The sequence below is a fragment of the Megalobrama amblycephala genome, linkage group LG9, assembly GCF_018812025.1.
Source record: "Megalobrama amblycephala isolate DHTTF-2021 linkage group LG9, ASM1881202v1, whole genome shotgun sequence".
In the NCBI taxonomy this organism is placed as follows: domain Eukaryota; kingdom Metazoa; phylum Chordata; class Actinopteri; order Cypriniformes; family Xenocyprididae; genus Megalobrama; species Megalobrama amblycephala.
In genome coordinates, this window is record NC_063052.1 from 22,572,816 (window position 1) to 22,600,298 (window position 27,483).

Sequence of the window (27,483 nt, forward strand, 5' to 3'; positions counted from 1 at the left end):
TCTCGCTAAATCCTACAAGCTCACCATATCCACCTCAATTAACACCATCAATCCACTAAAATGGTCTCGGTGCAGCAGCGTCTTCTCACCTGATTCCGCAGGAGCCCACTCTGTTCTTACATTGCCGCTCCCGCAGGAGCTCCTTCCCTGGCAAACCTTGCCTTCACGGCGCAGCAACGTTATCTCCATGCTCTCGCAGGAGCTCAGTTTGTCTGGCTGATCTTTCCACTGCAGCTGCAACGATGTCCCCTCCACTCCCATAGGAGCCCAATTCTATAAAAACGAGGCTTACCCATCCAACACAGTGAGTCTTGATCTCCTGTCGGATGCAACGAGAGCCCTCCCGGTCAGTTTCCATCTTTTTAACTTTTTCGGTCCAGTGAGGCTTACCCATCCGATGCTGCGAGTCTGGATTTCCCATCGGATGCTGCGAGAGCCCTCCCGGTCATTTTCCATCTTTTCTCCTTTGTCCGACGAGCCTTACCTGTCCTATGCCATGAGTATTGATCTCCCGTCAGATGCAGCGAGAGCCCTTCCAATCATCTTTTTAACTTTTTCCATCCAGTGAGGCTTACCCATCTGACACAGTGAGTCTTGATCTCCCGTCGGATGCAGCGAGAGCCCTCCTGGTCAGTTTCCATCTTTTCTCCTTCTTTGTCCGGCGAGGCTTACCCATCCGATGCCACGAGTATTGATCTCCTGTTGGATGCAGCGAGAGCCCTCCCGGTCAGTTTCCATCTTTTTAACTTTTTCCATCCAGTGAGGCTTACCCGTCCGACACAGTGAGTCTTGATCTCCCGTCGGATGCAGCGAGAGCCCTCCCTGTCAGCTTCCATCATGCTATCCTTCTCTGTCCGGCGAGGCTTACCCATCTGATGCCACAAGCATTGCTTTTCTGGAGCCTTCGTCTCCCATCTGATGCCGCGAGAGCCTCCCGGTCAGTGCTTCCTTCCTCGTCCGGCGAGGCTTACCCGTCCGAGGCCTTGAGCATTGGTCTCCTGGAGCCTTGGTCTCCCGTCGGATGCCGCGAGAGCCTCCCGGTCGTTCTTCTGTGCTTTACTTTCTGCCCGTCTACCAGCGAGGCTTACCCGTCTGATGTCATGAGCCTTGGTCTCCCATCTGATGCCGCAAGAGCCTCCTGGTCCGTGCTGCTTTTCTTGTCCGTCGAGGCTTACCCGTCCGAGGCCTTGAGCATTGGTCTCCTGGAGCCTTGGTCTCCCGTCGGACGCCGCGAGAGCCTCCCGGTCGAGCCTCTGCTCTTTACTTTCTGCCTGTGTGCTAGCGAGGTTTACCCATCCGATGCCATGAGCATTGGTCTCCTGGAGCCTTGGTCTCCCATCGGATGCTGCGAGAGCTCTCCTGGCCAGGCATTCCAATTTCTTTCATCCCGCTATCAGCCAATGGAACCCACTCACCTGTTGCCGGGGGCTGCTCCCGGCTGAGGCTGAGTGGCCCCTGTTGGCTGGTCATTCTTAAACCACGTCGCCCCTCGTCTTTCGGTTGGTAGGGCTCACCCGTTTGACACTGAGCATTGGTCTCCTGTCAGACGTAACCAGAGCCCTCCCGATCGGCCGCTCCAAATCACGCGCTCCCCGTCAATTGGTCGGTAGGGCCCGTCTACCTGGCGATGCACGATCCCGTCAGAGGCAGCACGGACCCCCCCCGCTCAGACGGTTTAACTCATACTGCTCCTCATTTATCGGCCGGTAGGGCTTTACGCATCTGATACGAGCATTGGTCTCCTGGAGCCCTCACGAGCCCTCCCGATCGGTCGTTCCAAATTTCAGCTACCCATCGTTTGTCAGCTAGTAGGGCCCATCCGCCTGGTACAGTGATGCACTCCTGTCAGTGGCAACATGGGCTCTCCTGGTCAAGCGACCAGGCTTCTTGAAATGCCAGTCTGCCAATTCTCGGCGTCTTTTGGGGGTTTTTAGTCTGGCGGCTGTCCTTTTTGCTCTTTTGCTTTTTGGGGGGAGTACTCTGGGTTCGGGCCAAAATTCCGAGCTCGGAGCCCTCTCCCCGGACAGCACGCCAAATACGCAAAACTTTACTCCATTTAATTATATGGATATGTGAACTCGTGAATTACGCATTCAATCGGTCCGCTATTGTTTGCCAGGCATTCTCTCTTTGCTTTATTACAGCAGCTGTATTGCCTTTTTTACATGTAATAGGTTTCACTTCTTCATACGTTTCCATAAGAAGCTGTTGCTCATTAGGCGAAAAGTGTGCCGCACGGGTTTTGTCCATTTTTGCATCGGTGATTCTGTGATCGATTTCGTAATCTTTTTAAGAATGCTGCGAACGTGCATTTATCCAAACTATATACACCTGGCTTGACATATCCGTGCGTTCTCATCCTGGCTCAGCAAACGTGCAACGGATTAAGCCAGGATGCACTGATTAAACTAGGTCAAGCCGCGACTGTTCTGTTATCCTGGCTTTCTTAATTCGACTTTTGTGCAATACCCCTCAGAGCCCATCGATTCACGATTCACAACAGACCAGAACACATGCAAGCTACAGCGACAATGGAGGCCTACAAAGACAAGAGATTGTGTGAAGAGTTTAGAAAGTACCCGCATTTGCACAACTCTAGCATGAAAGAATATAAAGACATGTACATGGGTTGTAACTTGAACGCCTGTGTATGTATACAAGTCAAATTAAGTATAAGTTGCAAAGCTGTGTGTTCGACTGTGTTCACGTACACTCACGTTTACCACTGTTTCACTCTAGCCTTCCCCAAGCCTCATTTCACTGGTGAAAGTGTCATTTGTTCACTGCTATTAATATGTGGTGCTGTTCATTGCATTGACCACAATGTTTAGAGCTCATGTGATGGATGGAAAATATGAGGTCTTTATAGGCCTCTGAAGTGTAATGATGTGACATTTCTCCAAAACGCTGCAGTAAAATTATTTCACATGAGGTGAGCATATAGTATGGGACGTCCCCTATAAGAACTGGCCATTGATTTTTTTTTCTTTTTTTCTACTTATTAGTAATGATTTTTTTCATAGGTGTATGAAGTGGAACAATGTCATAAATCTCAAAAAAGCTGAATTAAATGAATTAATGTGGTTCATTTTACTGCAGATATTGCAAATTTTTACTGCAAATAATTCTAACATTTACTTGTTTAGAAATAGAACAGGCGGTTCCTGTTCAATTCAAGCTATTTCTAAGCAGGTAAATGCAAACACAGCTTACACAAAGACAGATTTTATTGCACTAAAGAACCAAGGAGAAGTTTAGGAGTGAACTCTGAGACACTATAACTTCAGCTTTATATCCAAAGCTAAGTGTTCATTCTTTTGAACCAACTTGTGTATTGTTACAGAAAGAGATTAAAGGAGAAACAGATTGAGATCTGAACAGATCAGAATATTTATGACTCTCATTCACTGCATTAACTGGTTCAAACACTAATTATTCAAGACAAACAATAATGAAATTCAGGTTCTGTGAAATGGTAATAAATAAATAAATAAAAATAAATTTCATCAGAAAACTGAATCGCATTAGCACTATTAGTTAAATAGAGTTTATTTCTCAAATGTGCTGAAATGTTTTTAATGCAGGAATTTTCAACTAGGCCTTGAGACACTTAGACATAAACCACACAAGCCACACCAGTCCTGAAAAGTGAAGCCAAAGCGTCTTGATCGCCCCCAGGTGGTTGGTCCCAGTATAGGTCATAAACCCCGCCCTCTGTATGTCATTAAATGGGATGTGGGAGAAACTAAACAATTAAATTACACTTAAAAAAAATTCCCAAGATGGTTTCTGTCATTTCATGTAAATCACACTGAAGTTCAAGTGTTCATTTTTTTTTTTTTTTTTTTTGGAAGTTATTTGATGCTATAAAACAGGGATGTGACGTCATGATTGACAGCTTCTCTGAGTGAAATACTCACTGAGGCACCAGCTGACTTTTTTCAGAATAAGACTGGAGCTTTAACTTTTCCATATTTTCCATAAATGTTTATTTTACACCGACATAATGAGTTGTTCTGCAGGAAAATGTAGTAAACGATTCTGTGGGAGTGTGATCGGGGCCTTTATAGCGCTCGACTCCACTTCACGCTCACTACTGCACAGAATCAGCACAAGATGTCATCGTCATATTGGGACATTGGCAGCTTCTCTTTTCTACAATGGAAGAGAGTGAGGAGCGTCTTCATTGTTTTTTTACAGTCTATGAAATAAACACTCAACATACAAACCTCAACAACGCTGACAATCAACAGAATATTCAGACAAACAGATCAACTCTGAACATCACAGAACAAGCTACGACAGTCAACAAAACAACAGCTAAAATAAAAGTAAAAAGTAAGAATAAAAGAAAATAGTGGGACATTCCAGGTGCATAATTTGACACCACAATGCATGCTGGGAGTAATGGGTGAGTTTTGCTCTAGCTCGTACCCAGCATGCACTGCAGTATGAAGCGTTGTGTTGATCAACATTGTTCATATTCATACGCTGAATCTTGATGTCTGTGTGTAACTCAAAAATGTTAAAACTTTTTAAAATATGGATTATCAAACTCAGTCTTTGTCAGAGATTTCAGTTTTAGTTTTTAAGGATTAGATCCATAAACAGCACTAATCAAGAGTTTGTAAGTGTTCATCATTTACATCCATGAAATTAAATGAACAAACAATCATTTAAACTGAAATAAACATTTATTAATTTACAAATTCATTGAAACTGTGTAGAATTAAGTTCAGTTTAAAACAATATATATATTGTTTTAAACTGAACTTAATTCTACACAGTTTCAATAGAATAAATATATATATTATGTAATTCTGTGAAAATTAGCAAAGTGACAAACTTGACTGAAATAATAATCAGATAAATGGTTATTATCTTAAAATGGTCTAATAATTGATCTTATTGTGTAAAGTGCTTTTTAAACTTCTTCTAAACTCTAATTAAATAAACTTGTTTATTGATCTGTTGATATGAAATATGAGAGTGTGAGTGTTGCTGTAGTGCTGATATCAGTCATGTGATCATCACGGCCCAATCACAGCCACCGTACTGATATTCAGATCAACAGCACTCTTACTCATGTGATCTGGATTAAATATTGGAAACATGATGAAAGCAGGAAGATCCAGACCTACAGGAGTAACGATTACTGACTATTGACCGGTAAGATCCTCAAAGAGTAAGAACAGAAGACTGGAAAGAGTGTGTGAGTGAAGGTGTGTGTGAATGTGTGTAGATGTGTGTTAGTTACAGGATCAGAGAATGACACCGTTCCTCTGTCATAGTCCAGATTCACTCTCACACGATTAAGCTTCTGTTTGACAAGAAAACTAGAACCAACAGTCCATCCGTACGACACACTCCAGACATCAGTGCTGAAGAAATCACCTCCCTTCCTCTGGTTTGATGCTGTAGTTACTCCAAGAGTCCACCATTTACTCTCTTTAACCTCCACATCCCAGCAGTGTGTTCCTGAGTTAAAACCCTCTGATCCCAAAACACAGAGAAACCTGTCAAATCTCTCTGGATTATCAGGAAGAGGTTGTTTGTTCCAGCTTTCTCTCACACTGGTCAGATCATCAGACAGGACGAGACGTGGATCTGCAGTGTTTGGATCCAGAATCACTGGAGCTGATGAGACACAATCAACAGATGCTTTTATTGTTCATATAATGATCAAGAGTGACCCAACACAGATTATTATGAATTATGACACTGTTGATCAAACACATGTTCCTCTGATCACTGTCAGTGCTGTTATTAGTTTCACACTCATTTTATCATCAACTACAAACATTAAATGTGTGATTCAGACATTTGTGTCCATCAATTAAAATCACAATAAATCAATGAGATCTGTAGAGATTTCTGCTGTAGATGAAAAACTGTAAGTGTGTGTCTGATCTTCAGCAGCATCTGGTCATCTTCATGTTATCGGCTCTTATAGTCTGTGTTGATTTAAATCAGTTCATTCTCATTGTCTGTTTGAGTTTCACTAACTGTTGGTAGTGATGGGACATTTGAACCGAGGCTTCGGAGCTTGTGTCGAGCATAAATGGGCGTGCCAGATGAAGCGTCGATTCGAGGCTTGTGTTGGGAATGTAGAAATCACGTGACCGATGACAAACGAGGCCTCGGTTTGTGTAGAATATGTCATCGGTTCGGTTTGAGTGTCGCTTCCAGATAAAGGGGGTTCGAAACACATGCCACCTTGTGGATGTTTCAGGAGTAGTAGAACCAGAAGTAGTAGTAGAGTGTCGGAGAGTCAGAGTTAAAGAGTTGTGTCATTGTTGTTGTGGTATTATTAGAGCTATATTATTACATTATATTAGGTTATATTAGGTTTGTATGGTATAATTTATGAATAATTAATTATCTGTATGTGTGTGTGTGTGTGTGTGTGTGTGTCTGAGCCAGTTGTCTCTGCACAAGTAAAGTCAGACAGAGAAGATACATATTTTATTTTATACCCAGGCAATGCACAAATGTCTTGTCAGGTCATAGGCTCAGGATTAATTTTGTCTGCTATTTCTTTGCACAGTAGCTAGGTGTCACTAGTGAGCAATGCTGAATGAAGCTTCGGGTAATGAACCTTTTGGTGAAGCAATGGGTTGCGAAGCCTCAGTGCTTCATGAGACTTCATTTGCCCATCACTAACTGTTGGTCTGAAAGATGAATAGGGCTGTAGTCAAGTCCACCTTTGTCGAGTCCAAGTCAAGTCCAAGTCCAAAAGGTTCGAGTCCAAGTCAAGACCGAGTCCAAAGAGGTTCAAGTCCAAGTCAAGTCCAAGTCCAAAAGGTTCGAGTCCAAGTCAAGTCCGAGTCCAAATGAGACAGTCAAGACAGAGACAGAAAAAAAGAATCCTCTTCAAGACCTTCGTACATAACTATTGATAATTTATGTGATGTGAGAGACAGCATATCTTAGATTATAAAATAATAATTTTGCATTATTATTTTTTGCATTATTACATGTTTTTAAATTCTCTACAACTGTGGTTCCCAAAAATTTTACAGTCGCATACACCCTGTGGCATTTAACATTCTTCTGCATACCCCCTCTCTTCCACTTAGACTGCTGCAGTCCACACCTTTTCCATTAAGGGACAATATTTTCCCCTTTAAACTGATTGTGCATTACAGTGCTTTTTTTTTACCTCTATAAATACCTTTATAAAATAAATAAATGTTTTAAATTAAAAATGTCCAAAAGAGAAATAAGCAATGATGTTATAACGTGTGATACTTTTAAAGGTCCCGTTTTTCGTGGTTTTTTGAAGCTTTGATTGTGTTTATAGTGTGCAATATAACACGTGTTCATGTTTCGCGTGTAAAAAAACACAGTATTTTTCACATAATTGACTCTCATGGTTTTTACACAGCCACAGATTCGTTCACAAAACATTGATATGCTGTGTTCTGCTGTGGCTTTCGTTTGAACTAGACATGCGCTGATTTCAATTTTCTTGGCCGATTCCGATTTCCAATTTTTGGATAGTGTGATCTGCCGATACCTATTTTTGCCAATTATGATTTTCTTTCTAAGAACTATAATTGACAGCATATACAAACAAAAATCTACCTTTCTTCAACGCAAAGTTTTATTTTCATAAAAAAGTAAAACTCAGTAATAAAATAAGAACAAATAAAAAAAATTCCAAACAGCAAATAAATGCAATAGAATAGAGAGCTATGAAACTAAGTTTTTTCAGGTTAAGTAGGTTTCAATTTAGATAAGAAATACTACATAAATTAAAGTATTCAAATGTAAAATAACACATCCACGTTGGTTACCTTAATTTCTGTATTTTTTATTGTAAATATTAAATACAGACTTATTCTTACCATTAAAGTTACCATTAAATTTTCTTTGTCTTTTGTTCTTTAAATAACATGACAGACAGCAGCAGGAATATTGGACTGCTGTCCCTTTAAGAGTTAATGACCCAATACTGTTACACAACATGCGTTCTCTTAGCTATTTAACGATCCAAAACTGACTGTGTTTATCTGAATAATTGCCAAGACGAGCATTTTGTCATAATTTTGTATGTATTTGATATTTTAAGCGCAGTAAGCAACTGATTTTGGTAATTGTGACTCTGTTTGACTTCTGTCTCTGTTTGAGACTGAGCGTGGCTTTTTCGCTCCACTGATCAGTGGTGCGCGCGCTTTTGGTGTGAGCGCGAAACCTGCGGGAACCGGAGCAAATGAGACGAGAGAGAGAGCGAGAGCGAGAGCGAGCGAGAGAGAGAGCGCGCGGAGGCGCCCGTGCGAGTGTATGTCACTTCACCGTGAGAGAAGAGAGCGAGAATGCGCAGCTGACGTTACTGCCTGTGCCGCTGGTAACAAAAAAGATCGGCTCGGAATCGGTAAGAAGTGAGACTGAAAAGCTGGACTCGGTCGAGACCAACTAGGACTTGTGGCGAGACCAATGACCAAGTCCGAGACAAGTCCGAGTGCAAATATCACCGAGTCCGAGACAAGTCCGAGACAACAGAAAAACGTCTCGAGTCCGGACTCGAGTCCAAGTCCGGACTCGAGTACTACAGCACTAAAGATGAAGCACAGATCAGGGCAGGCAGATATCGTTCACAGTTCAAATAACAATAAACAGTCCAAAGGCAGAAGGCAGAGAATCATAAACAGGAAACAGGCAGGATACAAACGCTCAGAATTGTCACAGGAGTAAACAAGACCTCGCAATGAGGTAGTGTGTGAGTGAGTCTTAAATAGTCCAGAGAATGTGCTTAGCTGTATGTGGCAATGGGTGATTGGTGTAGAGTGTGCATGTGACTGGCAGGGAGGATTATGGGAATTGGAGTCCGGAATGAATGGGAACGTGACATTATGTTTCCATCACCCTGTTTTTATACACATTTTTATAAACACCAAATTTCAGGGAAAAAACTCCTCCTTGCTGGACGTCACATAAGCTCCACCCATTTGCTCTGCAGCGAGCACTTTCTCATAAAATCCCTTAATTCGCAAAACAGTTTTTACACTCACTTGAGGTGATTTTGACTTGTGTGAGAAAGAGAATATTGGGAGATGGAAACACGTTTGCCAAATGAATTTGTTTTGTTTTTTGTGAACTTTGAAAAGATCCACTTCACATTTGTATGGAAACTATTGTTTGTATAGATCTATCTATCTATGTATCTATCTATGTATCTATCTATCTATCTATCTATCTATCTATCTATGTATCTATCTATCTATATATGTATGTATGTATGTATCTATCTATCTATCTATCTATCTATCTGTCTATCTATCTATCAGTTTGTGCCATGAAGCACCTTTATCTCTCCACCCATCCATCATTTCCAGTGAGTGTGTGTGTGAGAGCTCAGATCTTCTGCAGTCAGACTCACTGTTTTGGACGTTGTCCTGCATCTTCTTCCAGACTCTGAACGGCAGGTTGCCCAAGTAACGCGGCACGTGAATCAAAGCTCCAGAAGCCATCTGTGGATCCGGCTGTGAGCTCTGGACTCTGGAAGAACATTCAGGAGTCAGAACTGCAGTGGCTTTGGATCAGAACCAGAGAGACCAGTAACAAGAGCAGATCACTCACCTTTCCTTTGAGACTGGAAACTCCTGCAGAACAAACACACCATTTATCATCAAGAACTCAATCAATGAACCAATGATCAACCAATGATCTGAAATCAGACCTTCAGAAAGCAGACATCATTGGCTTTCATCATCTCCTCCATGTCTTTGATTGTGTGTGAAAGAGCTGAGATGTGTCTGTTCATCTCCTCCAGCTTCTCCCTCATCATCTGCTTCTTCTGCTCCTCTTCCTCCCTCAGTGCAGTGATTGTAGCTTCTTCTTCATCTCTGAGAAACTGATGAAGCTTCTCAAACTGCTGTTTAATCTGACGCTCTGTGTGCTCAGCTTGAGACTGAAATCAAATCACATTCACTTCAATCATCTCAATCGACACACATCAACACTTCACATCATTCATATTGGAGATAAACTCGGATACCGACATATAACGGATCCAGAAGCAGATCGCTGCTTGTCATTTACAGAAATAATAAACTGGAATCCATTATATTAAATATATCAGATCATAACTGTATATAGTGATCCTACAGCTGTAATGAAAATGACTCTCAATTCTGTTTCCTCACCTTGATGTGTTGAACTGTTTTCTCAAACTCTCCTTTCATTTCTTCATTGTGTTGAAGTTTCTCTTGTAAGGAATCCAGAGCTGTATTGAGCTCCTCCTAGAATTGAATAAAAAAAACATATAACACCAGATTATAGTGAAGAGAAGAAGAGAATACAGTGATATGATCATATAATGCTGTGAAAAAGTATTTGTCCTCATCCTGATTTCTTCTGTTTTTGTGAACATCTTATACTAAATTAATTCAGAAATTAAAACAAAGGCAGCCTGAGAAAACAAAAAGTACAGTTTGTAAAAGACAATGTTATTTATTTAATCAAAAAAGATATCCAATATTATCTGCACCAGCGTGAAAATGTGTTTTCCCCCATAATTACTAATTGGTTAAAATGACCACAGCGATACAACATCAGTATACGTTTTTGACGATTGCTTCTCAAATCTCTGCGAGGTCTAAATGGGATTTACAAAACACCATTAAAGATGGGACAGTACCCACTTTATTTGGACCAACTTGCTCCTCAGAATCAACTATGATTAATTATTGATGTATATATTTTTTACTGGGTGTTCAAAATACATAGTTTTGTGATTTATATTGTGTACGTCTCTCTAACTCACATTATTACTGTCTTACTGAAATACTTCTGCTAATCATCTGTGTCCCACTATTATCTAAAACTGTCCATTAATGCAGATTGTCTGTTGTTCTTACTACTCTGAGTAATGATGAAGGATGGAGCTGTTACAATATGTACCAGTCGGAGACGGAATACAGCAGAAGATGGTCTTTATTTGAACACAAGCAGAGGTAACAGTGCACTGAGGTGAGTTAGCAATGGTTGATATGCAGAATGCAGATATAATCGTAAATGATACTGTCCTTGTAACTTGCAGGTTGCTGACATGGATGCCCAGACGGAGTTGTTGGCAGACAACACTCACACACAGCACAGGAACACAGGAGGGAGTTCAGAGACACAGGAGACAGGTAAGTATCAACAGGAGTCCTTGAGGTAAGCATGAAGGTAAGTATCCTTAACACTCTGAGGTCTAAAAACGCGCCGGCGCGTTTTGCAGTTTTTTTTTCACATTGCAGCAAAACAGACTTAAAATACTCCGTCATTTTTTATCATAGAGACATAAGTAATATATCAAATGAAACTATAGAATGTCTTCTTTTTTTTGTGTACACTCACAATCAAAATAAAACTTTGTGCTTTTTAAAAATAAATAAAATATACAGGGTGTGCTGTCCTGCCATCTCCGTCTCTGCAAACATCATTCTAAAACGTCACTAAAAGTAACTAAAATAGACGGCTTATACATGCTACATGGACATGAGAGATATGTCTTTGCAAAGCTTTAAGTGTCTACTTTTAAACGAAACAAATAAATTCTAAAAAAAATATTCTCCCTTTATGTAATCAGTATAAAAGTAAAGAGAGGTACTGTTTCTCCTGTCTTACCTAATTATCTTTAATGTGTGCCCGCCCACGCGCAGAGCGCTCTATTCATAAGATAATGAGCTGAGGCGATCTATGCAAACTGTAAACGCCCCTAACAGCGTCTTAAAAAGCATCAAGTTTCATCAGATTCATTCGCTTTCCTGCGCGTTTGGAAGATGGCACACTACACAGGTGAGCAGGCTCTTCAGATGGTCCTGGACAGTGAGGAAGAGTTCACTTTTTCCTCGGAAGAAGAACACGACTCTGACGATGAATGTCTGTATTTTGAAGAGCGACTTGATCCAGCTGAAGATACAGTTTCTGATGAGTAAGTGATTTAGTTTTACTTAAATTATTTGACGTGTTTTTTCTATATAAGCGTACATATATATTTGCCTTATATTTACATCTAGGCCTATCTATATAACTCTATATAACTTTATCTCATAAAAATCCTTATAAATAGAATGCTTTTCTGTTGATATATAACGTTACTTAAATTATTTGACGTGTTTTTTTATATAAGCGTACATATATATTTGCCTTATATTTACATCTATCTATATAACTTTATCTCATAAAAATGCTTATAAATAGAATGCTTTTCTGTTGATATTCGACTTGTTATTAATATGCATAGATACGTTGGATACACGCGTTAGATCGATTAACTGCATGCAGCTGAATAGCATATTATGATAGACGTGAATGTGCTAAAATATGCTTGGTTGTGAAATGCGCGAACGTGTTGCTATTCACTAAATGTGCTAACTGATATAGCAGACTGTAAACGTTTACACATTCGCACACTTTGTCCGGTAATGGCCAGTTGACAGACATATACAGCATGCTTGTATACCTGTTACTTTCCTGTCCGTTATGCATAGGTAATGGTATGAGAGTAGTATCTTATATGCTAATAATAACAGGTTTTTTTTTTTTTTACAATTTGTTTTTTTTAGGAATGTGGATCCATCACTCTCACATTCACCTGCAATTCCCACTAAGAGGGCACCCAGCAACACAGGCGGAAATGAGAAAGAGTAAGTACATGTTCACCCATATGGTAGGCCTATGTACACTACCGTTTAATAGTTTGAAATCGGTATGATTTTTCATGTTTTTAAAAGATGTTTTGTCTGCTCACCAAGGCTACATTTATTCAATTAAAAATACAGTAAAAACAGTAATATTGTGAAATATTATTCCAATTTAAAATAACTGTGTACTATTTAAATATATTTCACAAAGTCATTTATTCTTGTGATGTCAAAGCTGAATATTCACCATCATTACTCCAGTCTTCAGTGTCACATGATCCTTCAGAAATCATTCTAATATGATGATTTGCAGCTCAAGAAACATTTCTGAACAATTGTAAACAATAAATGTCTCTTGAGTAGCAAATCCTCATATTAGAATGATTTCTGAAGGATCATGTGACACTGTAGACTAAATAGTACACAGTTATTTTAAATTGGAATAATATTTCACAATATTCCTGTTTTTACTGTATTTTTAATTAAATAAATGTAGCCTTGGTGAGCAGACGAAACATATTTTAAAAACATTAAAAATCTTAGTGATCCCAAACTTTTGAACGGTAGTGTATGTATATATGTGTCTGTATGGCTTTCTTTATACATAAAGAAATTAACATTACCAAATGTTTCTTTCATAACATTTGGTAATGTTAATATATACAATAATAAACATTATATTAGTATTAGTTATTGATGATGCAAATAGTATAGCTCCTTGTGTAATAACCATCTCACTGTTTTTTTTTCTCCAGCTATAGCCCTAATGAGAGTGCTCCAAAACCCCTTGCAAAAAAGGCCAAGAAAAACATTCAGACAAGCAACAGGCATTCAGCTCTGTCATGGAAAACAGATAATGACACTGACATGGTTCCACAGACTCTGAGATTCCTACCTGCACGGGAACCTGGACCACAGCTGCGTCCTGCTGATGAACACACTCCTAAGAGTCTCTTCAAAATGTTCAAAATGCAAGGAATAATGCCACCGCTGGTCGTCGGAACTGCATGCTTTGCAAAGTACAGCTTGGTAAAAGGCAAGACACACCTTGGAAATGCCAGGCATGTGACATTTACTTGTGTCTTCAGTTGAAAAGGAACTGTTTTCAAAAATGGCACACAGATGTGTGACTGTTCAGATTCTCTGTTCACCACCTCTCACTGACCATTGGGCTGCAAAGATTATCTATATGTGATCAAGCAGGTTATGTATAGGGTGTAAAAGTGGGCTTTTTTTATAAACCTTACCTTTATTTGCCTGTATACACAAAATGTGCCTTTGACCCTAGTTTATATGTGGATTATATTGTTAACCTTATTTTAAATAAAAAAGAAAAAAAACAATGATATGTCTTGTCTTTGCATTTTCTTAGTTGACTCAGTCACATTCCTGACTGAATGGCTCATTATGCGGCTCATTAGGGGCAGGGTCTTAATCTCCCCAGGTGTAAATCACTTCATTATTCATGAAGAGTCACACCTCTTCGCATATGGCCTACCTCAACAAAAAGTGTCTTAGAAATTTAAAATCAATACAATGTTTTATGTGTCAGAGTAGGGAGGATCATTTCCACATCATTTTGAAGCAAAAACTCTACACTAAAATATACAATTCTCAAAAGTCTTGTGAAAAAACATTTAGTATGCATTTTGAGGTATTGTTTCAGTTACTTTTTTTTTTGTTTTTTCAATAACCACGCATAAACATTATTCCTTTAAAAACACAAACATGTACATACATGTTCCTCACATATTATGGTAGCCTAGTTTGTGCTGAATACAGTGTAATGACACTTTTGTCATTAATATGTTTATAATCAACTGATAAAAGCACAAATGTCAGAGCATGTCAAAACTTCTCCAGGGCCCAAAATCAGCCTCAGACTCCAGAGGGTTAATGCGAACGAGACCGGACAATGTGCCTGTGTGTGTGAGTGCCTTTTGAAGTGCCGGTGATGATGAGGTTAATGAGGTGCAGGTGGCGGTTATTAGTATTCGGGAGATGGTGCGCGCTGTGATTGGATGGTGCTGGAGCCTGGTGTGTCTGTGACAGTACCCCCCCTCCACGGCCCGCTCCTGAGGGCCGAGGACCCCGACGTTGTGGTGGTCTTCCTCTTCCACGAGGGGGCAGGTCTGTTGGGATGAGTTGAGTGGAAGGTGTCCAGCAGGTTGGGATCGAGAATATCGTTACGTGGAACCCAGGAACGTTCCTCAGGACCATAGCCTTCCCAGTCCACGAAGTATTTGAGCTGTCCACCACGACGCAGGAAGTCCAGGATCTCACGCACCTCGTATGCAGCTCCGTCGTCCAGTATAAGTGGAAGGGGGGGCTCGGCTTCGGTCACACCAGGCTCTGTGGATAAAGGAACAGAAGGGTGGTGAGTTTTAAAAGTGACACATGGAATGTGGGGTGAATGCGATACTCAGGTGGTAGTTGAAGCTTGTAGGTGACCGGGTTGACCTGCTCGATGATGGTGAATGGGCAAATGAACCTGGGACTCAGCTTACGGCATGGTAGGCGCATGCGGATATCTCTGGTGGATAGCCAGACCTTCTGTCCAGGTTGGTATGCTGGAGCTTCTGAAGAACGGAGGTCTGCTGTCATCCTACGCCTACGAAATGCACGTTGAAGTTGGTGATGTGCTGAGTCCCAGACCCTCTCGCTCTCTCGGAACCAGTAGTCCACAGATGGTATATCTGATGGTTCCCCGGACCAGGGGAACAGTGGGGGTTGGTAACCGAGCACGCACTGGAAAGGTGTTAGTCCGGTGGTCGACTGGCGCAGGGAGTTCTGTGCGTACTCGGCCCAACCCAGATACTGGCTCCAAGAGTTCTGGTGGCCGTGGCAGAAGGTACTGAGGAAGCGACCAATTTCTTGAGTCTTCCGCTCTGTCTGCCCATTCGACTGCGGATGGTATCCCGATGTGAGGCTTACGGTCACACCTAGGAGTGAGAGGAAAGCTTTCCAGACCCGTGAGATGAATTGTGGTCCTCTATCGGACACGATATCTTCTGGAATTCCGTAGAATCTGAACACGTTGTTGAACATCATTTCTGCTGTTTCCATAGCTGTGGGCAGTCCCTTTAGAGGAGTGAGACGACAGGATTTTGAGAATCTGTCCACCACTACTAGTATGCAGGCCTCCGTTGGAGGCTGGAAGATCCGTGATGAAATCCACTCCTAGGTGTGACCAGGGTCGGTTGGGAACGGGCAGAGGAAGAAGCTTGCCTGATGGAAGATGGCGTGGACTCTTCGAGATGGTGCATTCCTTGCATCCCTGCACGTACCTTCTGACGTCGGCAGCCATGTTGGGCCACCAGAAGCGTTCTTTCAGCAATGAGAGGGTTTCATCGCCGGGTTGAGCTTGCGGGAGAAGAAGGCACATGGATGGAGTCGGCTCGGATTCCCCTGCTGCTGTGAAAGGACCGCTCCAACCGCCCCACCTCCACGATGAACGGCTTCTCTGGATCTGGATGTACAAGGAGAGGAGTGGTTGTAAAGGCTTGCTTCAGGATGTTGAAAGCTTCTGTGGCTGCTGGGGACCAGGACAGAGACTTGGGCTTGTTGCAGAGGAGACTGGTGAGTGGACTGGTGATTGAGCTGTAGTTCTGAATTAATCTTCTATAGAAGTTGGCGAAGCCGAGGAAACGTTGGAGTTCCTTCACTGTGGTGGGAGTTGGCCAGTCCTTAATGGCTGCCACCTTCCCCTCGTCCATCCGGATGCCACTGTGGTCGATGTTGTATCCAAGGAACTGCACTGAGGATTGGTGGAAGGAACACTTCTCGGCTTTGAGGAAGAGCTGGAAATCTCTCAGGCGTTGCAGGACCTCCGCAACATGGTGGCGATGTTCGGCCATGCTCAGGGAGTAAATCAAGATGTCATCAATGTATACCAGCACGAACTTGTGGAGAAACTCCCGGAGCACCTCGTGTATGAAGTCCTGTAATACGGAGGGGGCGTTGACTAGACCATACGGCATCACAAGATATTCGTAGTGGCCGGTGGGCGTATCCGGATGAGGTTATACGCGCTGCGGAGGTCCAACTTGGTGAACACAGTGGCACCACGGAGATGTTCCAGGGCCGCTGGGACGAGAGGAAGGGGGTACCTGAACTTGACAGTGACTGACTTGAGAGCCCAGTAGTCAATGCATGGCCACAAGCCTCCGTCCTTTTTAGCCACGAAGAAGAAGCTTGAAGCAGCAGGGGAAGTTGATGGTCTGATGTATCCCTGAGCCAGTGCCTCCTCGATGTAATCCACCATGGCCTTCTCCTCCGGGATGGATAATGGGTAGATCTTACCCTTTGGCACTGACGCACCCGGAAGCAGGTCGATGGCACAATCCCATGGCCGGTGTGGAGGCAGCTTGGAGGCTCTCTTGGGGCAGAAAACTTTGCTGAAGGGGGCGTAGCATGAAGGAATGTCCACAGAGCGTTTCTCGAGAGGACTCTCAATGGATGTGGCACAGAGCGGTAGTGACTTGAAGCTTGGAGACTTGGAAATGGGTAGCATGGAGAAACAATCTGGAAAACAGGTGTCGCCCCACTTCAGGACTTCTCCCGTCTTCCAAGAGAGGATGGGATTGTGTTGCTGCAACCACGGACACCCTAGAATCACGTCAGCGGTGGAAACCTCCAGAACCAGCAGTTGGATGTCTTCAACATGTAGCACTACATGTGTAGTTGAATAGTTCTAGTTATGCAACTGACCCTTCTTCTACTCACAGGTTTGCCTGTTATTGAGTGGATCTGGTAAGTTGACGGCGTGTTTTTGGTCTTGATGCCGAGTTGCTGGCAGAGGGCGCCAGATATGAAGTTTCCCGCTGACCCAGAATCAAGGAGGGCGGATACTGGAAGGGAAACATCGGCAGCAGTAAGTGTTATAGTAGTGGTGAGTGGCTTATGCGTCTGGAGATTAGAGATATGGGCACTCACCATGGGACGTGGAGGACGTGTTGGGTATGAGGAGAGTACATGCCCTGGAGATCCGCAATACAAACAAAGATTCTGGGTCAGCCGTCTGTTTCTTTCAGCAGGAGACAGTCGCGTAGATTCAACTTGCATGGGTTCGCTGGCTGGTTCTGGAGTGCTGACGGTCTCTGGTCGGCAGATGAAGGTGGTGAGTTGAGGCTGACCCTGGTGCTCTTCGAGACACGACTGCATACGAGTGGCGAAACGAATAGACAGTTGGATGAAGCGTTCCAGGCCGATGGTGTCCTCGTATGCAGCGAGATGCAACTGCACTCGAGGATCCAATCCCTGGCGATATGACGTCAGTAGCGCTTGTTCGTTCCATCCGCTACGAGCAGCAAGAGTTCTGAACTGAAGAGCATATTCATTAACAGACATTTTGTTTCAAATTATAGAGTTTCTCACCAACTGATGAGTCCCAGGATGGTTTTCCAAACACTTCCCGGAAGTGTTTTCAACGAAACCAGAATATGTTTGCGTCACCGGGTTGTTCTGGGACCAGATGGAATCGGCCCATTGCAGAGCTCTTCCTGACAGTTGAGAGATGAGAAACGCTACCTTGGAGTAATCCGTTGGGAACAAGTGCGGTTGCATCTCCAGGGTCAGGGAACATTGCAGGAGGAGTCCATTGCAGTCCTCCGCCGAACCAGAGTAGGGCGCCGGTTTGGCCATGGGACTGGCGTAAATGGGTAGTGACGAAGTGGTGGCGGTGGATGCGGAAGTGATGGCCGGTGCTGGAGCTGGTGCTGGCATTGGTGGTGGTGGTTGCATGTGGAAAGTGCGGCGAAAAGCATCCACCAAATCCTGGAAAGGGTCCGAGTGACTCATACTTGTGTTCTGCTGTTTAGGTTCGGTCTTCTGTTACAATATGTACCAGTCGGAGACGGAATACAGCAGAAGATGGTCTTTCACGAGTTCACACTTACAAATAAGTCAGGTAAATTAATTGGTAAACGTATTTGGCGTGCTGTCCGGGGAGAGGGCTCCGAGCTCGGTAATCGGCCCGAACACAGAGTACCCCCCCCCCCCCCCCCCCTCCTTTTAGATTATATGAAGTAATCCAGAGAGTGTGAGGAGACGGGGTGGTGGAGGGATTCTGGAAACTGTCGAGGATCCTTGGGTGAGTTTGACTGTGATTATATACAGGCCTGAACTCATGCCGATTGGGTAGATATGTTGATTACAGATTGTTGACAGCTGGTTGAGATGACGTAATGATTAAGATGTTGTAATGATTGGGTATCTTATTTGACTTGTTCCTCCTGAACTACGTTTATAAAACATCATTTCACGAGTTCACACTTACAAATAAGTCAGGTAAATTAATTGGTAAACGTATTTGGCGTGCTGTCCGGGGAGAGGGCTCCGAGCTCGGTAATCGGCCCGAACACAGAGTACCCCCCAAAAATGCAAAATGTTGGCTACGGACAGCAGCCGGGAACTGTAACCCCCCAAAAATATAGAAATAAGGCTGATGTTTGCAAGGAGAAAGCTGTCTGCCGGATCGGGAGGGTTCTATCTGATGGGAGTTCAATACTCACAGCGAACCGATGAATATAAACCTCTTTGACCAGCAAACTAAGATAAGGTTTAGATGTTTTGGCTGGGGCATCTGCAGCATCCGACGGGAGTTCAATACTCGCAGCGATCGGATGGGTAAAACCCCACCAGCCAGAACACTGAGAAGGAATGGCATCCGACGGGAGTTCGTTACTTGCGGCGACTAGAAGGGTAGCTTCAGCTGAGGGGGCCCCTTTAGGTGTCCGACGGGAGTTCAATACTCACTGCAATCAGACGGGTAGGCCCCAGCTGACGGTGGGAGGACGTTTAGTAATTGGGGGCTCTTGCGGCATCCGACGGGAGTTCAATACTCACTGCGATCAGACGGGTAGGCCCCAGCTGACGGTGGGGAGGACGTTTAGTAATTGGGGGGCTCTTGCGGCATCCGACGGGAGTTCAATACTCACTGCGATCGGACGGGTAAGCCCCTGTTGGCATGGGGTGAATGTTTAGTTATTTTAGATTGGGAGGGTTCTAGCAGCGTCCGACGGGAGTTCAATACTCGCTGCGATCGGACGGGTAAGCCCCCCCGCTGATGGTGGGGTGGACGTTTAGTAATTTTAGATTGGAGGCTCGTGTGGTGTCCGACGGGAGTTCAATACTCACTGCAATCAGACGGGTAGGCCCCAGCTGACGGTGGGGAGGACGTTTAGTAATTGGGGGGCTCTTGCGGCATCCGACGGGAGTTCAATACTCACTGCGATCAGACGGGTAGGCCCCAGCTGACGGTGGGGAGGACGTTTAGTAATTGGGGGGCTCTTGCGGCATCCGACGGGAGTTCAATACTCACTGCGATCGGACGGGTAAGCCCCTGTTGGCATGGGGTGAATGTTTAGTTATTTTAGATTGGGAGGGTTCTAGCAGCGTCCGACGGGAGTTCAATACTCGCTGCGATCGGACGGGTAAGCCCCCCCGCTGATGGTGGGGTGGACGTTTAGTAATTTTAGATTGGAGGCTCGTGTGGTGTCCGACGGGAGTTCAATACTCACTGCGATCGGACGGGTAAGCCACTGTTGGCATGGGGTGAATGTTTAGTTATTTTAGATTGGGAGGGTTCTAGCGGCGTCCGACGGGAGTTCAATACTCGCTGCGATCGGACGGGTAAGCCCCCCGCTGGCAGAGGGGTTAATGTTTGGTAAGGGCTCTTGTGGCATCCGACGGGAGTTCAATACTCGCAGCAATCAGACGGGTAAGCCCCCGCTGGCAGTGAGGTTAGCGTTAGTTATTTTGGATTGGGAGGCTCTCATGGCGTCTGACGGGAGTTCAATACTCACTGCAATCGGACGGGTAAGCCCCTGATGGCATAAACGCAAAACGTTTAGCTATTTTCGACTGGGAGGGCTCTCGCGCAGTCCGACGGGAGTTCAATACTCACAGCGATTGGACGGATAAGCCCAGCCATAGTTGAACAAGAATAGAAAATATATACTGTTTCTGAGGTTCTTATGGGAGCTCAATACTCATGGTGTCAGATAGAAGTTTGACGGATTTGACTGGGTGGTTTGAATCATCTGTTTAGAGGGTTAGTTTGAAGACCGGGAGATTTCTTGCAACATTGGATGAGGGTGAGTTTAGGAAGAGCTGGGCTCCTGCGGGAACGGGGGTGACATCACTGCTGCGGCAGTGGAGAAATTAGCCAGAAGAACTGATCTGTAGGAGCCGAGGCAACATCACTGCTGTGGCAGTGGAGAAATTAGCCAGAAGAGCTGATCTGTGGGAGCCGAGGTGACATCACTGCTGCGGCAGTGGAGAGAAAAAGCCAGAGAAACTGAGCCCCTGTGGGAGCCGAGGCGACATCACTGCTGCGGCAGTGGAGAAATTAGCCAGAAGAACTGATCTGCGGGAGCCGAGGGGACATCACTGCTGTGGCAGTGGAGAGAAGGGCCAGAAGAATTGAGCTCCTGCGGGAGCCGAGGCGACATCGCTGCACTGGCAATGAGATCATTCCCATTTTATTGGAATGACGGTATTAGTTGAGTTTGATATGGCTTGTGGGTATGTGTGAGAATATGAGCTGGAGCTGAAAACCTAGCTGATAAGCGTTTGTTAGGCTTCTTTAATGTGGAAACAGTTTGATGTAGTTCTTAAAAGCTTCTTATGACCAGTGACCAAGTGTTTGAATCTGATACTGGGAAAGGCCTTATTGAGCAGCTGTGGTTGTTGCTCCTATGGGAACGAATGACTGGAAAAGTGGTCTGCTGGGAGCTTGGAGGTTCTTAATGCTGTTTACATGATATAAATAAAGTAATGTTGAGAAGAGAAAATCAGGAAAGGCAGGCTGGAGGAACGGCTGTGACCGGGGCCACTTGCAGAGGCAGCCTCATGCTCGGGCTGGCCCCTGGAACCTAGGGAGGAACAAGAAGTGTAGAAAAGAGGGAAGCTGGGAGTCCAATAAGGCCTCTGGGCCTGCGCCGCTAGCGGAGGCAACCTCACGCTTGGGTCAGTCCCTGGAGCCTGGGGAGGAACAAGAAGTGTAGAAAAGAGGGAAGCTGGGAGTCCAATAAGGCCTCTGGGCCTGCGCCGCTAGCGGAGGCAACCTCACGCTTGGGTCAGTCCCTGGAGCCTGGGGAGGAACAAGAAGTGTAGAAAAGAGGGAAGCTGGGAGTCCAATAAGGCCTCTGGGCCTGCGCCGCTAGCGGAGGCAACCTCACGCTTGGGTCAGTCCCTGGAGCCTGGGGAGGAACAAGAAGTGTAGAAAAGAGGGAAGCTGGGAGTCCAATAAGGCCTCTGGGCCTGCACCGCTAGCGGAGGCAACCTCACGCTTGGGTCAGTCCCTGGAGCCTGGGGAGGAACAAAAAGTGTAGAAAAGAGGGAAACTGGGGAGTAAAATATGGGATCTGGGCCTGTGCCGCTAGCAGAGGCAGCCTCACGCTAAGGTCCGTGGTTGAGCTGTAGACCAAAGACAAAAAGAGAGTTTGAGACTGATGACCGGGCCTGCGCTATTAGCGGAGGCATCCTCACGCTAACATCTACAGGCCACAGACAATGGATAGGGTAAGAGACGGTGGGATGAAATGGCTGAAACAGCGGAGCTTGCTCTGCTAGCAGAGGCATCCTCACGCTAGGAGGGAAGGCATTCGCCAAGAGGGCGAAGAGAGCTGTATGTGGTGTGGCACCTGGGAAACTGCGGTGTGTGGCTAGGCGGAGGGAGGAGGAGAGTGGGGAATCTGGGGCCCAGCCCAGGCTCACTGCGGCCTGACGCCTGTCTTCTAGTGCATGAATCGAAGAAGCAAGAGAGAGGAGATGAAAAAGCGACCTGCGGGATTATGCGCATCATGAAGATAGCTGAGCAAAGATAGCAGTTCCTGTTTAGAACAGTTTGGACCATCTATGAAGATGGAAACAAATAAAAATATCCTATTTTTCCTTATGTGGTGAGGCCTAGAAATTAACTGTATTTAAGTTAAAGCCCATAAATTCTGTTTGAGTTCAGCGAAACTGTGCAAGGCTGAGAAATCGATTATTAATTTTTATTAATAAGCCTAAAATGCTTTATAACCTGCATATATTCACCTCTGGCACGATTGTTTGATACCATACTGTCGTTTACAGTTTGTACTGTCATTGATTGATGTTGAACAATCATCAAACAGCAAAGTAGGCTACAGACTGATTTAGATGATCGTTTGTTCTTTTAACTGTTGCTGGTTTGAGTCACGTGCACCTTCATTTAGTAAAGATCAAAAGAGACTAGCTTGTAAAAAGAGAGCTTTGCATAGTGTTTTTTTTTTTTATTAAATTTGTTTACTTTTTAGTTCTATTTCCCAATACTTATCCAGACCTGGTACTCAAATTACTCAAATCAAATTCCATGTTTTCTCAAACTGCGTAGGAACATACAACATAACAGTTTATTCACTGGTTATTTGTCTATGGTTCGTTACGTTACTTACAGATTTCTGCTAGTTCTAAATATAGATGAACATACAGATGAATAGGAACGGTAAAATTTATTTAAATGCATCAGCAAAAGAACGATTTTAAGAATTTGTCCTACTAGTCTGTGCCTCGTCTCAATAGTGAAGCTGTGGGTTGAAGTTACAGAAATGCATACTATTACTTTAAGTTTCCAAGCGATTTGTTGATAAATCGCAGAACAGCGATGACAGTAAGTTCCGAGTTTCATAGTGATTCAGCGTGCGAACTGAACGTGATATATGAGCCACTGTTTGCGTGTTTAACCACAAGGAAGCGGCACAGTAATTTATAACGGCAAGTCACAGAAACAATCCCCCGATCAACATTGATCCAGATGGAATGACTGAAAATTCAGGAAAGAAGACGAGAAGGATTTAAACTGCTTCTTGCGAGGTTGAGCCGATGGAGTGGAGAATGTGAGCCGGCTGGGAACTGGATCTGCACTGCGGCGCGGCTCCGGGCTTACTGAAGGCCTGCTGCGGCGGCCTGGCGCTGGAAGAAGGCCCGTTCCGTCGCGGGAAGAGGCGGCATTGCCCGAGACTCGAGCTTGGTGCTCGGTTGCCTTATTGTCATTTTTCTATGACAGTAATGATTGAATGGGCCAGAGTATGGAAATACACAGAAGGATATCGCGGATGATTCGGACGTGGTGACAGGCCTCGGCGTTTTGGCATGCAGGGACCCGTTTGTTTGGGCTGACGCCCCTCCGAAATAATGCCGTTGGATTGGAGAAAAATTGTTCTTAAGGCCAGAGGATTGTGGCAAAGAGTCCTCGAGGATGAAAGATTCTTCATCGGACGCGACTTCGGACATGTTAGGAACTTAGGGCGGGACCAAATTCTGGAAACTGTCGAGGATCCTTGGGTGAGTTTGACTGTGATTATATACAGGCCTGAACTCATGCCGATTGGGTAGATATGTTGATTACAGATTGTTGACAGCTGGTTGAGATGACGTAATGATTAAGATGTTGTAATGATTGGGTATCTTATTTGACTTGTTCCTCCTGAACTACGTTTATAAAACATCATTTATTTGAACACAAGCAGAGGTAACAGTGCACTGAGGTGAGTTAGCAATGGTTGATATGCAGAATGCAGATATAATCGTAAATGATACTGTCCTTGTAACTTGCAGGTTGCTGACGTGGATGCCCAGACAGAGTTGTTGGCAGACAACACTCACACACAGCACAGGAACACAGGAGGGAGTTCAGAGACACAGGAGACAGGTAAGTATCAACAGGAGTCCTTGAGGTAAGCATGGAGGTAAGTATCCTTAATGCGAACGAGACTGGACAAAGTGCCTGTGTGTGTGAGTGCCTTTTGAAGTGCTGGTGATGATGAGGTTAATGAGGTGCAGGTGGCGGTGATTAGTATCCGGGAGATGGTGCGCGCTGTGATTGGATGGTGCTGGAGCCTGGTGTGTCTCTGACAGGAGCAAGTTTTACAAACTTTAATGTTACATCAGTTGTTCATGTTAGTGCTCGGCTAACGTATGTGCTGTTATTGATACAGTTATTGATACAGTATCACTGAGAAACGTCCTGCTCAAGTCGTCCTTATGATGGAGGTTCAAGTCGAATAACTAGTTCTTGTAATGTTTCATCATTATGCTGTGTTCACACCAAACGCGAATAGAGCGTCTGGCGCTAATGATTTCAATGTTAAGTCAATGTAAAGACGCGTTTATGCGCGTCTGGAGGTGTCGCGGCGCGAATGAGGCGTTTAGCGCGGCGCGGAAGACGCGAATTCGCCTCATTCGCGCGTCCAGTTCGCGCGAATGACGCGAATTGAGCGTTTCGCGCGATACGCGCGTTACACGCGTTACACGCGAATGGTGCTTTTTGTGCATTTACGCGTGTGACGCGAATTCGCGTCTGACGCCCGAGTTGAAAAATTTGAACTTTGGCGTAAATTCGCGCCGCGTTAACCAATCAGGAGCCTGCTTAAAGTCACTCATTCAAAATGGAGGAACGACTGATATTATCAGTGAGCAGTCACCCAGAGATTTATGACACAAGTTCATACTTCAGACAGGACCTCGCTTGGAAGAGTGTCGGTGAGGAGATTGGGCTACCTGGTAAGTTGTAAATACACATTTCACTTTTGAGTCACGTACACGTTTATCGACCCGCGGCCTTCCCGCGACACTGACCCCTACGCCGCTGTTCTGCTCTCCAGAGCAAATACAAAGCGGTAGCTCTCTCGATGAACGCACAATCACCATCTTGCAAACAGACAACCGCCTAGCACTTGCCCCTCCCACAAGAAGCGGATTTCGCCTCGGACGCGCGTCAATTTCGCTTCAAACGCTTGTTTTTTACGCGCGTCTATTTCGCTCTAGACGCGCGAATGCATTCAAAATGTTCAAGCGGCAAACTAGACGCGGTAGACGCGAATTTGACGCTCTATTCGTGTTTGGTGTGAACGCAGCATTAGACTCTCGCTCGGATTGATATGGTAAAATCAATGCCATCATTATTATCTTTACAGTGTGTGCAATCGCTGAGTTTTTGGCAGCCTCTGGAGCTGAATCAGTTATGGTGATGGGCGTTTAGTTTCTGACATGCGCTGTAAGCGGTCGACCAATCATAACAGACTAGGCCATCTGGCCAATCAGAGCAGAGTAGCCCAGAGATCTCTAAAATTGGGTGTAAACTCCAAAAGGGGATGGGGTCTCCAAGTACAAAGACTTTTGCTATTGGCTCTGGCTTCATCTAATTGTCATTGACTTACATTTCAAAATAAATGCTGTTATATTAAACATTGTTTGTCGTTTTTGGTAGTAGAAAAAAAATAAAATATACTATATAAATAAATATGTCTATATAAATAAATATGCTCCATGAGAGAGGAGCCCAGAGTGGCCAGTGACATTCAGACTGGAGTTTGAACCTCTGCTCAATGATGGGATGGCCCAGTTCAGCGAAGATTATATCTTATTAACTGCTTTTCTCCTGAGCTGCCATTTTCATTATCACGCTATTCAGTCAATTTCACTGAAATTCACTATAGAGTTTAATTCACTGATTAAGGGTAAATGTTATATGAAGTTGAGTAAAATATTGAGTGCATGAATGTGATATCTGTCTTTATGATAATTACTGTTCTTTACAAGTCAAAATAAAGGGAAGTCATGGCCTAATGTTTAGAGAGTCAGATTGATAACCCAAAGGTTGTGGGTTCAATTCTCAATACCGGAAGGAAATGACTGAGGTGCCCTTGAGCAAGATACTGAACCCCTAATCACTCCCTGGGCGCCACAGTGAATCTCTACTCACTACTCCTAATGTGTGTGCACTAACTTGAACAGGTGAAATGCAGAGGACAAATTTTTCACTTGCATGTGAAACAAGAGTCATTTGTCTTACCTTATATGACGAAACCACTTCACTGATGGGTCTGAATGTGTGACTGACGTGTTTTTCTGAATTAATACACACTACACAAGTAGGCTGTTTGTCCTCCAGACAGAAGAGTTTGAGTTTCTCACTGTGTAAACTGCAGATCTCCTCAGACCTTCTCTCTGTCAGGACCAACTCACACAAGTTTTTTAACACAAGATTAATTGGAGGATACTCTTTTGAGGATCTTCTCCTGCAGACAGGACACTCCTGAGTTTTCTTGGTTCTCCAGAACTGTTGAAGACACTCTTTACAGACACTGTGACTACATGATAAAATAACAGGAATCTTGAAGATTTCACAGCACACGGGACAAGAAAGATCTTCAGCAGAAACATTTAGTGAAGTCATTTCCACTGTTTGAGCTCCAGCAATATAAACTTTACTTTCACTTTCTGAACGACGGTTTTAAAAATGAATCACCTTGAGAATCACTACGATCTGCTGTCTGTTCAGAAACAAATGTCTCAAAAATCCTTCTTTAAAGTGTTTCTCTTCATTCTCCACTGATCGCTGATTCTTTATTGCTTTTGTCAAGAGAGAAGAGAGTCAGTATGACAGAAAAGAGAAATAATAAGTCAGTCTCTTCCTGGTAAGTGTTGGAAGAGGGTGGAGTTTATGATCACGTTTGGTTCAAAGAACAACATCAGGATTTCTTCAGGGTAAAGTTTGAAGTCAAAAACATGCATTGAAAGTTTCTTAAATATAATATAAATCCTTGAATCAAACACTAATGAACAATGAAAAAAATGCAAATATTGACAATAAAAATACTTTATTTGCACATAGTTTATTTGTTCAAGTATCCAGTGAAAACGCTAATCTGAGTTTTGCTTGTTTAATAAATCCTTTTTTTATTTAAAATGTTTTGAAACTCTTCATCCTCATCATTAGACTAAAATATTACATGTAAATTCACAGCTGCTCTTGTTTTGCAGTTTTTACAGTACGGGGACAGTAAGGGTCGAACAGTTCGTCTGCTGGGTGGGTGTG

General features: G+C 43.9%; 2 protein-coding genes across 2 annotated transcripts in view; one reads left to right on the forward strand and one right to left on the reverse strand.

The window, feature by feature from the left end:
* Positions 1 to 27,483, forward strand: part of LOC125275331 (tubulinyl-Tyr carboxypeptidase 1-like) — a 92,870-nt gene that overhangs the window by 61,416 nt on the left and 3,971 nt on the right. The window lies entirely within an intron of this gene.
* LOC125275330 (nuclear factor 7, brain-like) lies at positions 3,818 to 27,103 on the reverse strand. Its single transcript, XM_048202173.1, has 6 exons — positions 26,458 to 27,103; positions 10,149 to 10,244; positions 9,683 to 9,913; positions 9,583 to 9,605; positions 9,383 to 9,501; positions 3,818 to 5,637 (listed from the first exon to the last, which is right to left on the reverse strand). The coding sequence occupies exons 1-6, from the start codon at positions 26,839 to 26,841 to the stop codon at positions 5,153 to 5,155; spliced, it is 1,338 nt and encodes a 445-aa protein (XP_048058130.1). The 5' UTR covers positions 26,842 to 27,103; the 3' UTR covers positions 3,818 to 5,152.

Excerpts from the sequence above, each read along its gene's own strand:
- LOC125275330 (XM_048202173.1), bottom strand. The coding sequence starts at position 26,841 with ATGACTTCACTAAATGTTTCTGCTGAAGATCTTTCTTGTCCCGTGTGC. Across the intron at positions 10,245-26,457 it reads AAGTGGTTTCGTCATATAAG|GAGGAGCTCAATACAGCTCT; the intron begins GTAAGACAAATG and ends ATTCAATTCTAG. Across the intron at positions 9,606-9,682 it reads ATGATGTCTGCTTTCTGAAG|GAGTTTCCAGTCTCAAAGGA; the intron begins GTCTGATTTCAG and ends TTTGTTCTGCAG.